We start from the raw sequence: 13,131 nt of genomic DNA, 5'->3' as shown, positions 1-13,131 counted from the left end.
ATGCAAATGTAAAACAATTTTTTTCACTCTACTTGCAAAAGTCTTATAACAACAATAAGTTAAAGTCAGTTTTGAATCCATGTCATTATTTTCCCTATTTTAACTTTTCTCCCTCTTTGCAATTTCCTTAACTATGTGTTCCTTCTCTACAATGAAATTAAACATGGGAAGCATGCCAAAAGTACAATAAAGGGTAACTAATCATTACTGTACAAGTCTGACAGAATGCTAATAACTCAAGTAAGAACACCAATTGGTTGTTTTACCAATCTAAGAGAAATAGATAATTTATATACTTTCAATCTAGTGTTACTTTATATAACGTATTCAAATAAAGGTGTCACAATTCTATTATCTATAAATGTTTAAGTATATGACAGAATTTCCAGGGATATCACACTGTATTTCTCTTTCCTGCCAGAATCTACTTTACTATCAAATTCTAAGCTCAAGCATCCAAAATACCTATATATACTGGCTGCCCCATCCGTCCTCCCATTTACATTTGCTGGAAAAACTCCAGGAGGATGGGACCTTGTTTGTCTTGCTCACTATTATATCCCCATGGATGCCTGGAATAGTACTTGCAATAAATATTTGTTGATTGAATAAGCTAAATTATTCAATCACCATTTAAACCTTGACTTAGAGTCTGCAGGGATGGCACTGGTCATAGTGGAGAGGAGGCTGACGTATGTTAGAAAGAGTCATGTTACAACAAGGTGATGTTATTAAGATTTCAATGGCCATCTGACTTCATCCATGCTTCCTCACCTGTTAAACCTGTGAGAAGATCTTGTCAGCGTCTTTCACAAGCAGGGACAGAAAGCTGAAGGTTTCTATTACTTTGATGGACTCGTACACCTTAGTTTTATAGACTGATCTTTGTTCAAATTCTCAACTTTGGAGGCCTGTGTAAGTCATAATCATGCATTATTAACATATAATGTGCCTAGCATGTGCCAGCACTGGTATTGCTAATTCTCCAAATTTTTACAGATGAAGCTGAGGCTGAGGAGGTTGGGACTTGACTGAGACCTTGTAACTAACTGGGTCTATCTCCTTCCAAAAGCCCAGGCTCTTTCTATCATCCAGTGCTACTTTGACACAGTCTGTTTCTTTACTTTGACCCTACTTTAGTACTTCCACTGAATAAGCAGGATAGTATGGTGGTTAAGAGTATGGTAACTGGAGGGGAACTGCTTAGGTCTAAATCCTGCCACTCAACTAGCTGTGTGATCTTGGAAAAGTCACTTAAATTTTCTGTCCTTTCTTTTCTTATCTGTAAAATGGAAATGATAGCACCAACAATATAGGGTTATTATAAGTATCACATGAGTTCATTAATATTAACTGCAACTGGCCTGTAGAAATCACCATGTAAACTTTTATGAAGTAAACTCACAGTCCCCTGGTTCTGTGTATGCATATATCTTTGATTAACTTTGTAAACTTACTGCTTCCAGTTCTTATTTGCTCTCCATAGCCTACACATTGTGATTTTCCTTGCCAGTCCTTAAGAGCTTTAAGAGTTTTATCTCCTATTTATATCATGACTGATTTAAGGAAACTGTTAAGTTTTACATTTTTGTAAATATTTTGATAAAAAAATGTAGTTGGGTGTCATGTTCAAAGAGCAAGGGAATAATTTTATATATATATAAATTTCAACTGATATTAGGGTCAGAAGACTATTATATGATAGCTAGGCAAAACTGTCTCAGGGAGAGACTACGGTATACTCATCACCAAAGTCTGACCTTATGTTTCTTTACTTCCATTTCAAAATAGTGTTTTTACTGGTATTTTAAAAAGTATAAACTTTATCTCTTTCAGTTATAAAAGGATACCAAATTTCAAACATTGCTTATTGTTCAGACATGCAGTTTACCTTATCATCTCAATCATTATTTAATCAATAGTGCACATAGGATGATTTGAGGTCTTCTGATAGTATTACTGCTGTTCCCTTTTACACAAAGGCTAGAGGAATCACTGTCACAAACATTCACAATAGGTTTGGAAACTCTAAACAATAATGATGATCACTTCCAAAATTTAGAAAAAAATTTTTTCTTTTCTTTTTTGCCTAAGTACCTTTAGAATAAATAGAAAAATTATAAATACACATATATTTATTTCATAATTGTTTTAGATCTTACATTTAAGTCTTTGATTCATTCTGAGTTAATTTTTGTATATGGTGTGAGGTCAGGGTCCAAACTTCATTCTTTTGCATGTGGCTATCTAGTTATCCCATGTCATTTGTTAAAGGCTATTCTTTTCCCATTGAATGGTCTTAGCATCCTTTTTGAAAATTGGTTGACATAGATGTATAGGTTTATTTCTGGACTCTCAATTCTACTTCGTTGATTTATATGTTTGTTCTTATTCAGGTACTACATTCCTTGGAAAACTCTAAATTTCAATTATTTGTGATATTTCTGTTAATTTAATTAAATGCAAAGTTCTCATAGACCTTTGGAGTGTCACCAAGCATAGTTCTTTTTTCTTTGATTTGCTTGAGTATGTCATTTAAGTTCATACCTCAGCTGTAAAACAGAGATAATGCTTTATGTGTCCAAAGACAGGAGCCTAGCTTAGATGAGCCCTTCAAGTCCTTTCTAGCTCTAAGAGTCAAGATTCGAGATTTACAAATTTTGAGAGAATGAGTTCCAGAAAAAAAATCTGTTACATATTCTAGTAGAGTTTTCCCATAATATGGTACTGGAATCTGATTTTCTGGGTTCAAATTATGGTTTCTCAAGTATTTAACCTTGTTCTAATTTAATTTCTCTGTACCTCAGTTTCTTAATATGTAAAATAGAGGCAATAATAGTATTTACATAAAAACTCTGTAAGAACTGTCAGGTCTCAACTTAAAGTGTTTTTTATTCGCTAGCTGCTCTCATTATTGTTATGAGTGCTATTTCTTAGAGAAGTAAAATAAAACTCAAAACTTCTCTGCTGTAATTCATTCCAAATCAAAGCATCTTAGTATATACATTAGAAAAAATGATTTCAGTGATTTAGTTATTTTGACTTTCACATTCCATCCATTGTAGATATCTTATTTCTACTATCATGTCATAGTAAAAAAAAAATGTATAGATATATATAGATATAGACACATACATACTGTGGAAATAATCCCAAACTTTCCCTTTGAACGCTCTTAAGAAAAAGGGTGGGGAGTGGGGGAGGGTATAGCTTAGTGGTAAAGTGCATGCCCGGCATGCACAAGGTCCTGGGTTTAATTCCCAGTACCTCCATTGAAATAAATAAATAAACCAAATTACACCCCACCAAAAAAAATTAAAAAAAAAAAGAAAAGGGGTGGGGAGTGATTACAATGGGAGTTCAGGATTTGCAGATACTCAGTACTATATTTAAAAAACAGATAAACAGCAAGGTCCTACTGTATAGCACAGGGAACTATGTTTAATATCTTACAATAGCTTATAATGAAAAAGCATATGAAAAGGAATATATACATGTGTATAAAGATCTATGTATAATTGAATCACTATGCTGTACACCAGAAATTAACACAATATTGTAAACTGATTATACTTCAATTAAAAAAAAAAAGGACTTTTTTGAACTGATGAGGAAATCTTACAAAGACCCCTCTTTTTGTTTGGAAAGACTGGTCTCTTTTTCTGAGAGTGTAGCTTGAAGAGGAATATACACAGAAACAGGGAGGGAAGAAGGGAATTAGTCCTACTAAGATTAGCATTTTTTTTTCAATTTTTTTTTCCTGTGGTAACATACATGTAATGTAAAACTTAACATTTTAACCATTTTTAACTGTACAGTTGAGTGGTATTAAATACCTTCATAATGTTGCACTACCATCACCACCACTAGCCTTCTCCGGAACACTTTTCATCTTGTAAAACTGCAACTCTGTACTGATTAAACAATAACTCCTCATTCTCTCCTCCACCCAGCCCCTGGTAACCACCATTCTACTTTCTGTCTCAATGACTTTGACTACTCTAAGTACGCCATATAAGTGGATTCACAGTATTTGTCTTTTCGTGATTGACTTATTTCACTTAGCACAACGTCCTCAAGATTTATCCCTCCTGTAGCATGTGTCAGAACTTCCTTCTTTTTTAAGGCTGAACTGAATCCCATTGTATGTATTTGCTACATTTTGCTTATTTGTTAATCTGTCAATGAACAGTCAGGTTGCTTTCACATTTTAGCTGTTGTTAATAATACTGCTATGAACATGGGTATAAAAATATCTCTTCAAGATCTATCAGCTTTATGATCAACGAAAAGATACCACAGTAAAATCAACCTCACATCACAATGATACTAGCTTCACAATACATCAAAGAAAAAAACAATAAAATGAGTAAGGGTGAAATCATCATATACTCATTGAATGTTAAAACCACAAATACGCAAGAATTGAATAATCTAATCTAAAAGACATCTTGCTGTTCTGGCATTTCAAGCATCTGAATTCTCTTTTATCCAAATGGCACATGAAAATAATTCATCAGATTAATAAAGCATTTATATATTGCTCTTTAGTATGAGTCACTAGTCGGGGAAAAATAGTTCTGAGGAGCTCTTACCTGGATAAGGTGTGTTGGCATTGTGATGATACAGGCTGAAAGAGAGGCTCGCAGAAGACCACGGAGAACAAAGAGGAACTTTGTAAGACCATGACTGTTGTCACTGTTTTCTGTACAGCAAATGTCATCTCCCCACAAAGGTGAACCCAGACTCTGGATTCCTATTCTTAAAATGTTTTTCTGTTTTTTCTAAAGGAAAGTGAGAGAGAGGAAAAGTCCGTCAAGTTTTATTGAAAACAGGATACCTCTCTTACTTTTATCTGCCCATTCTTATTTTTATTCAAAACAGATCAGGGAGATAATGTCAACAGATGTGGTAAAAAAGCTTTACATAATAAGACAATATAAAGGAAATCTTTTAGATCACCAGAGTATAAAAAAAATGGCACAACTGCTTTGTTGTTGTTATTGTTGTTTTTAATTTTGGAAAATTTGAAGAGTATCACTAGCCTCAAGCTTTTTTTTGTTTTGTTTTCACAATCTTTTTCATCATTTTTAAATTTTAACAGTGACTGCTCTAAGAATTATATTTTGAGTCAATTAAAGTAATATATAACAAATCATGGGTAATAAAAAAGAGAATCTAAACTAGAATGCTTACAAACCATTACAAAATTCTATCTTTCAATAAAGGACAAAGTGCTCGATATTTCTTAGATAAATTCTATCATATCCACTGCCTACTATTTTGTTTGAGAAAAGTCTAAAAATGTATGTTTTGGGGTTTTACATTTTACACTTGCCTTTATTTTTTTCTTCTTGAAGCTGTTTTAAAATAATAATTTCTTTTTAAGGAGAATTTATTGACAAAAGGTTAAAGAATGAATAAAACATTGAAATGTTAGAAGAGGAAAACCTAAAGGAACAGTAGCTATTAAGATAGGTAAGATAGAGACTCACAGTCTGCTCTGTGCAAGTAAGTAGATGTATAATTCTGGGCAAAACACATACATTTCTTAGGCCTTAGTTTACTCATCTCTAAAATAAAAAGTGATTTAGAATAGAACATTGCTCTATGAGATCATATAATTTTCAAATATGTAAAGTGATACAATGGCCTGGAATGAAACTATAAGAATGAGATTAAAAAAAGAAGAATTTGGTCTAAGAACATTTGAGAAAAACTTCCTCACTCCAAGGACCTGAAGCACAATGACACTAACAAGGCAGTTGGTCCAATTTTCTTTGCTGGCTGCATTGAGGTTATAACAGACAACCACCTAAGATACCATATGTTGTGATCCTCTACAGTCTATAAAAATTGTTTTCTTTTTATCCTGCATTACTTGAATAAAATGAAGTACTAAGATGCATCATAGTACATGTTAGAAAATAAGTTTCTAATGAATTCTTGTAAGGTATCTGTGAGAGATCATAAGTTATTCATTTTTCTCTATTACTTAGAAACTCAGAATTTAAACAAAATGGTAAGACTAAAATTCATTTTGCCATCCCTAAATGTGTTATCTCATGAACTGTAGCTTAAGTTAGATTCCTAACAGAGAGAACAGTCTGGAAAAAGAGAGAGACAAAATTTCCCCCCAAAATCTAGATATCAGAATAAAATCTAATGGTAAAAGAAGAGCAGTGTCATATTGTTTACCTTGCTAACATTTCAGAAACTACAGATCAGCTGTATTTTAACCACAGTCACCACTGTCTACTACTGTGGTATCAAAAAGTGCCTGCTACAAGTTTATAACAAAAATGCTGTTAGGTGCAGACACAGGAGAACCACAGTTTAGTGACTTTGACAGTTACACTGATACACACATTTGCAAAGAATGAAAATATTAAGTCAAAGAATGAATAAGTGGTAAGAATTTAAGTGAAGTAGGTGCACAGCACATCAGAACATAATTGAGCATAATACTTCTACACAGAAGATACATTTCCGTATTTTAAAATATGATAGCATTGCAAAAACAAAGACTGAGTCATGCATTTCCTGTATTGTTTGAGGCATATAATTCCTTTGCTACACTGTATAACCAGGGGGCAGGCATACTATGAGGCATAATAAAATTTAAAAAATTAACTTTTGCTGATAGCTGAACAGTAAATAAATAAATTTATTTCTATGAGATCTAAAATATTTAATCTAGTACTTTAAGTAAAATCAATGTTCAAACTTCATTTATTATATATTTCTTAGATATCTGAGTCAAAAATTAAAAACAAATGAAATTATGACAGAAGTTTATAAATGTCTCCTTTCCAAATATCTTTACAGATGAGCTACAATACTTTACTTACTACCAATATTAATTATATGGTAGTATATAATATTCTGTGTCTTATAATCTATCTATATTTGTTGCCACCAGCTAGTTTAGTTTAGTAGAAAATGTAGTGATAGAGAAAGTAAGATGAAAATATCCTTTTAAAAAGGAGGATTTATTTCAGTGTCAGAATATTATTTTGATTCAGGAATACTATTTTTTGAAGTAGCTTGTTAGATGCATTTTTGTGGCTTCTGGAAATCATTTAAAGTTTCTGAGACAGATGTAAAAGCTAGATAATTTAGCCAGTGATATAATCCATAATTTAAGATTATGGAAGTTCATTAACAATATTTTAGTCTTTATAAAATTAGAAATATATATTTATAACAGCTTATTGGTATATTTTAATTAAATTTTTATTTTTAGCCTTCTTGGTATTCATGATAAAAATGCCTATCTCAAACCTGTTTAAACTTAATGAAAGTCAGTAGGTATAGAACCTCTGGTTCAGAGACCCAAACCAGCTCCCATTTGTTGTCTGTCAATATTCATGAAATAAAATTTTTCCAGTAAAATTGTTTACTGAAAATGGTGTTGATTCACACTCAAATAAACAACTAAGAAAACAAATCTTTCATTCTATTCCAATAATAGCTTACTTTTCAAAGGTTCTTTGGATGTGTGTGTATATGTGTATGTACATATAGATATACATGTAAGTATGAGTGTATCTCTCTGCTATTGCCTTTGCTTTTCTTGCATTTAGAAAATTTCTTGCTCTTAAAAGATGTGCCATCATCCTGCAAGAGCAGCAGCTCTGCACACTGTACTATAGGAACTGTTATGACATGCCTGTTTCCATAGTTACCAGAGCGAGTAGGGAGAGGTGTCTGTCAGGGACCAATTTACCTCTCCAGACGGGCACTGCCACCAAAGAGAAGACATGGTGCCCATAAATCTTAGCTAGGACCAAAAATGGAGCAACAATGAGCAAAATAAAATTGTATTAAATACCATGGGCCATCACAAAAACTGTAACATGGATGAAAAGCCATCTGTAAATGAATCTCTGTGCTTTGCCAAACACACATAAGTATTCTCAACCTGCTATTAACCTGTGATCAAAATAAATTTTAAAAGTATTTATTTTTCCATGGACAAAGTGTTAAATATAGTGACAAAGTTTATAAGAATATTTAAAAATCTATGCTATGAATTAAAAGCAAGTGTAGTTGATAATGCCAAAACCAAGACTTTTGGCTTCTTTGTCTCCTTCAATGAAAACAATGGTGCTCTGGAAATAATTCTGCTAAAATAATATAAAGGAAATACAAATCTTCTAGCAGCTTTAGCAATTAAAATCACCAAGGAAGAATTGTGAAAGGCATGCTATCTAGAAATAAAATTTCCCTCATTTTAAGTTAAACTAACCAGAACATTTTAATCCAGAGAAAGTTTTTTAAAAAAGAGTGACAGAGAAATGGTTATTATAAAATATTTTAATATAGCAAATAAAAATGCATCTTTTATTCAATGAGATAATTCAAAGCATAATATAGTAAATAAAATCTTGAAAATAATTCTTACTCATAAGATAATTTAAGATTAAGGCCTGAATGACAGAAATATAAAAAATTTAGATAGGAAAGTACAAGTCCTGCAGATTTAATGGTAAGTTTCAAACTGTGGCTATTAATTCTGGGTACTACAAATACATATTTAAAAATAATTAATGTTGACAGTGTATATGAACATCTTATGTGCATCCACTGAGAACTTAGCTAAAATTCTAAATACACAGTTAAACTAAGGCTGCCTTGCTCTGCTTATTTGTATCTTCTCTGCTTAGAAACAGCTTGTTCACTGTTGATTATTCTAAGACCTTCTGGGTCTACCTCTAGAGGGTTTGGAAACAACATTACATACATGATTATAAAAAGGTTTTGAAGGTACTCAATACCTGGGGATTGGATCCATCAAATCCTTCCTCATAAATGATGTTCTGGATAAACTGAAGCAGCTTTAGGTAGCCATGGGTCAAAGAACTGTTGATAAGAAGTGGTTTGAATACATAAATGGGCTTATTACACAGGAAATACAAGTTGTAAGCTAAAACATTAAATAAATAGTTAAAAGGTATATATTCATGAGATTACTTAAATGTAAGATGAGCCAAACAGTATAAATAATTTTTAAAATAAAAAGTCAATACATCCAGGGAATAACTTGCAATGCCCTATATTAACTAGCTCAGTGTTCTTGACATCATGGGAAGATAAAAATCTGTGGAGACTGAGATGACTTAATTATGTCAGGCTTAGTTACCTCCAAGAAAATTAATGATTTAATGAAAACCTAAAAGATGAAGCCACCATAGCTTTTCAGGAGTAATCATAGATAATTAACACACAGTTAATAAACTGCTGTGCCAAGTACACCTGAATCAATGTCCTGATCACCTGAGCTCATCTTCCATCAAAGTTTTAATTTTCTCAGAACGAATCGCTAAAATAATAGTAATTCAAAAACTCAAAAACATGATGTTTTAAGACAAATGAAGGGAAGTGAGTATAAGCTCCACTTTTGTCTGTAAAAAAGACAAGAAAACAAATACATGAATTTAAGAAGATAAACTTATTTCCCACATGACTATAAGCATTAATATTACTATTTTAAAGTATTTTATAAACACTATGAAACATCTCAGCAAAAATTTAGTAAGAGTGAAGAAAATCATTAACTGAGTTTAAGATTCTTCATAATGGACAATCTGTGTGCTATGTCTGACCATTAAACGCCATGATGATGAAATTCTGGAGCACAGCAATTTCATAGACACTGAAGTGCCTAATACTGCAAAAAGCTGTGGATGACCTTAAAAATAAAAAAGTATTTGGTTTACTGTGACCCTAAGTAAAGGGATCATATAGGCAGAAGAAGTGTCTGTCCTAAGGAAAGAAGGAAATATAACTTGAAGCATTCATATAACATTAAAGGATATAAGAAGTTAGGAAGTGCAGCAAACTGCTTAAATCAATGCATGCAAAATCAATGGTAAGTGGTTCAGAAAAAATACATGCACATCTCTGTAAACATCTTATTGAACAGTCTCACTTAGCCCAAAAGCACCTCTCTATCAAAAACAAAAAAGAAAACCAAGAGAAAAGAATGTGTTCTGTGCAAAACAGGTATTGCTCCAATTGAAAGATCTGGTAGTACAGTTATTTCTCACATGCTTATTTCTCCATTTTCAATGAAAATACAATGAATTACACAGACCCATTTTTCTACTTTCCTGAGTAAGGAAATGTGTCTATAAATAATTATATTCCATAAGGACAAAGATGTGACTATTTTGTATCTTACCATGTATTTGTCCTGGCTAGCTCAACTTTCAGAATACAGAGTTGCTGTTTGAACACAGCAGATTGAATTCCTATTTGGGTCAATTAGCTTTGCACAGGAGCTAAAATCTGCTCCAAGGTCCCAGATTATGAAATGAATTCCAGCCAACCATTTGACGAATGTCACTATGGGTTAAAGGAGGGTGGATCAAAAACATATCCACTGCATCTTAATCCACCAATAATGAATTTACCTAAGACCATTATTATCTCATATATGCAAAAAGTTTCTCAAGCATTTTCCCTCTGCACAAAATTGTTCAATAACAAAATCTGCATTAAGTACTTGGTAGTAAATCTGTTTTCTAGAAGCACATTACTAAATACCACATACATAAATTACTTCTTAATTTTTTAGTTGCCACCATTTAACCAACCGACATGACCTGTTATTTATTTCAACTTCTCACAGCCTAAGATAACTATAGTAGATCTAAGACTCTCTTCAAAGTTTTGGGGCAGCGGAGGGGGGAGGGTTCTTTTGAATTGTAAAAACAAAAAGCCAAATACATTTTAGTCTCTTTCCTTATTTCACATTGACATAAACAATCCAATCACTAACAGTGATTAGAACTTTATAACAAAATAAATTTCTCCAAACTAGTTAGATTTCTAGGGAAGTAAGTATTTTGATGACAAAATAAATGGGAAAAATCAATACACTTAGGTATATTAATTGAGAATGTTCATTTTTTGATACATGGAATTAGAACTTTAAAAACTGAACTAGTTTATATGGTATTAATATTAAAATACTAAGTATTGTTAATTTCTATGAGATACATTCCTTGTCAGCAATATTTATAGTAATTTTTTTTTGCTGAAAATAAATATCTTATCACCTAAAAATTTTAAAATTAACTCCCTTTAATTTTGAGGATGTTGTCTTTTGTTTGTTCAGCAGTCTAGTAACTCATAAACAGGAGTTGTCAAGAAGGAAACCAAGTTACAAATATGACCTGGCTTCCTCATTAATGTTTCCAAACATTTAACAAAGGTTAGGTTATCATAGTGCTTACAACATATCCCAAAGGCAGCGCATTTCAAATCATGTATACTATTTTTGTTGGTTTTCTTAATTTTCAACAACTTTTATAGTAAAATGATCTATCTTGAGATTCCACAAAGTACTTAAAACTATGACAGTACAAAGAATATAAAAATGATTATTATATATATTATAACTTAAATTTTTACCTTTAAAATACGAAGCATTTAAAATTTTCTTTGGTTAAAAAAATTGAATTGTCCAAGGACATTATTCATGTGTCTGCTATTATATTACACGTTGTTTGACAGGAATTAATTTCTTTATATTAATATACATATATGAATAAAAGGGGCCCAGTCACCCAATATAAATCTATATTCTGATGATCAAGTTTAACATTTTTTAAAAAGTTGATAGAAAAAAACCACCAAGACTTTCATGCCTATAAATATCCCTCCTCCCCTGATTTTCAGTAAGACGTCAATAGATACTTGCATTAGAGAACATTAATTTATATCAACAAGTGGCACTGGTTTTCCTGTGAAAGGTAATTTTGTATTCAATCTCATTAAGAAATATTTTAAAAATTACTGTAAGAAAAAGAACTAGATGTAGTATATCTAGAAAAGAAATCAAGTAGATAATAAACAAAAGATAATTATTTTGCAGTTTCTCAAACAATGAACAAAGGAATAACTATAAAAGTCTTAAAGTGATCAAAGAATAAATGTAACAACAACAACAAAAAAGCTTAGGTAACAGGAGACAAGATCTTATTTGTGAAAAAAATAAATTACAGAAATAAAATTAGTGTATGTAAAGTTAACTAGTTGATAAGTAAAAAGTTTACTCATAGATAATAAGCTCTTGAGTTTGTTTCTAACAAAACTACTTAATTTTAATTATATCAATTGGTAAAGTGGCACATAATAAATACTCAAAACTGTTTGCTTCACTGTCATAACATTTGATCTAAATTACGGTAACTTTGTCAGGTAAGCATAGTCATTCTCTCCATATTATGGTTGGGAAAATTAAGAACCATTAGAGACTAAGTGATTTGCCCATGGCTGTACAACAATTAAGCGACAGAGTGGCACCTAAAATTCAAGTTATCTAAAACTTCAAGTTACCTCTTTTTTGGTTAAACTTAAGATAAAGCCTCAAAGTGAGATCTATATTCAATGAAAAGTCTGTGGATTCAGATACCTTAATGTGGTTCAGATGAGATTTGAACATGGCTCCATTCAATATAGTCAGAGTATTCAGATGTATAGTTTTAGGAAGGTATTTTTCTTTCAGTTGCACTGGTGAGAACTTCACCTATAGGCCTCACTTGCATTAATTTGATACATGATTTATAAAAAAAAAATTTCAATATTGAAAAGCACAGACTTCTAAATAAACCAATTAGATACCAGTATAGCAGAGTGGAAAGTATGCTCAAGATCTGGGTTCTCGTTCTATTTGTACCAACAACTGTAGCAAAATGTGTGATTTGAGGCAAATTCTCTAATTTTTCTGCTCTGGGCTTCAAAATTTTCTCATTTGTAAACTGAAGGAGCTGCACTAGCTGTACTAGACCTCTGATGTCCATTCTGACTTAAAATTATATGAGTCAAGAATGATTTTTCTTGTATGACTGGGACATTGTGCTGTAACTGACACACTGCAACTAACTGTAATTCAATTAAAAATGATTTTTTTTTAAGAATGATGTTTCTCATTAAAATGATTCACTGCAAGGTCTTTAAAAATAAGAACTTTCGGTGCATTTAAGTATTGATTTAACTACTTGTTTGGAAGAGAAACTGTTTTCACTACCAATCAGGATTAATTTAAACTAAAGATGAAGCATTTTTGACATTATGCAAATCACTGAGAAAATACGATTTGTATCATCTAAAATCTATTTA

General features: G+C 31.7%; 1 protein-coding gene across 1 annotated transcript in view; it reads right to left on the bottom strand.

Annotated features, from left to right (window-relative positions):
* ELP4 (elongator acetyltransferase complex subunit 4) overlaps positions 1-13,131 on the bottom strand; it is a 209,770-nt gene that overhangs the window by 126,623 nt on the left and 70,016 nt on the right. The window contains exons 6-7 of the mRNA XM_032488404.1: positions 8,781-8,865; positions 4,596-4,784 (exon numbers count right to left, since the gene is read on the bottom strand). Coding sequence (XP_032344295.1) covers positions 4,596-4,784; positions 8,781-8,865 — 274 coding nt within the window. The remainder of the gene's footprint in view (positions 1-4,595; positions 4,785-8,780; positions 8,866-13,131) is intronic.

The sequence above is a fragment of the Camelus ferus genome, chromosome 10 (genome assembly GCF_009834535.1).
Source record: "Camelus ferus isolate YT-003-E chromosome 10, BCGSAC_Cfer_1.0, whole genome shotgun sequence".
NCBI classification, from domain to species: Eukaryota; Metazoa; Chordata; class Mammalia; order Artiodactyla; family Camelidae; genus Camelus; species Camelus ferus.
This window is presented reverse-complemented; position numbering and strand designations above follow the sequence as displayed.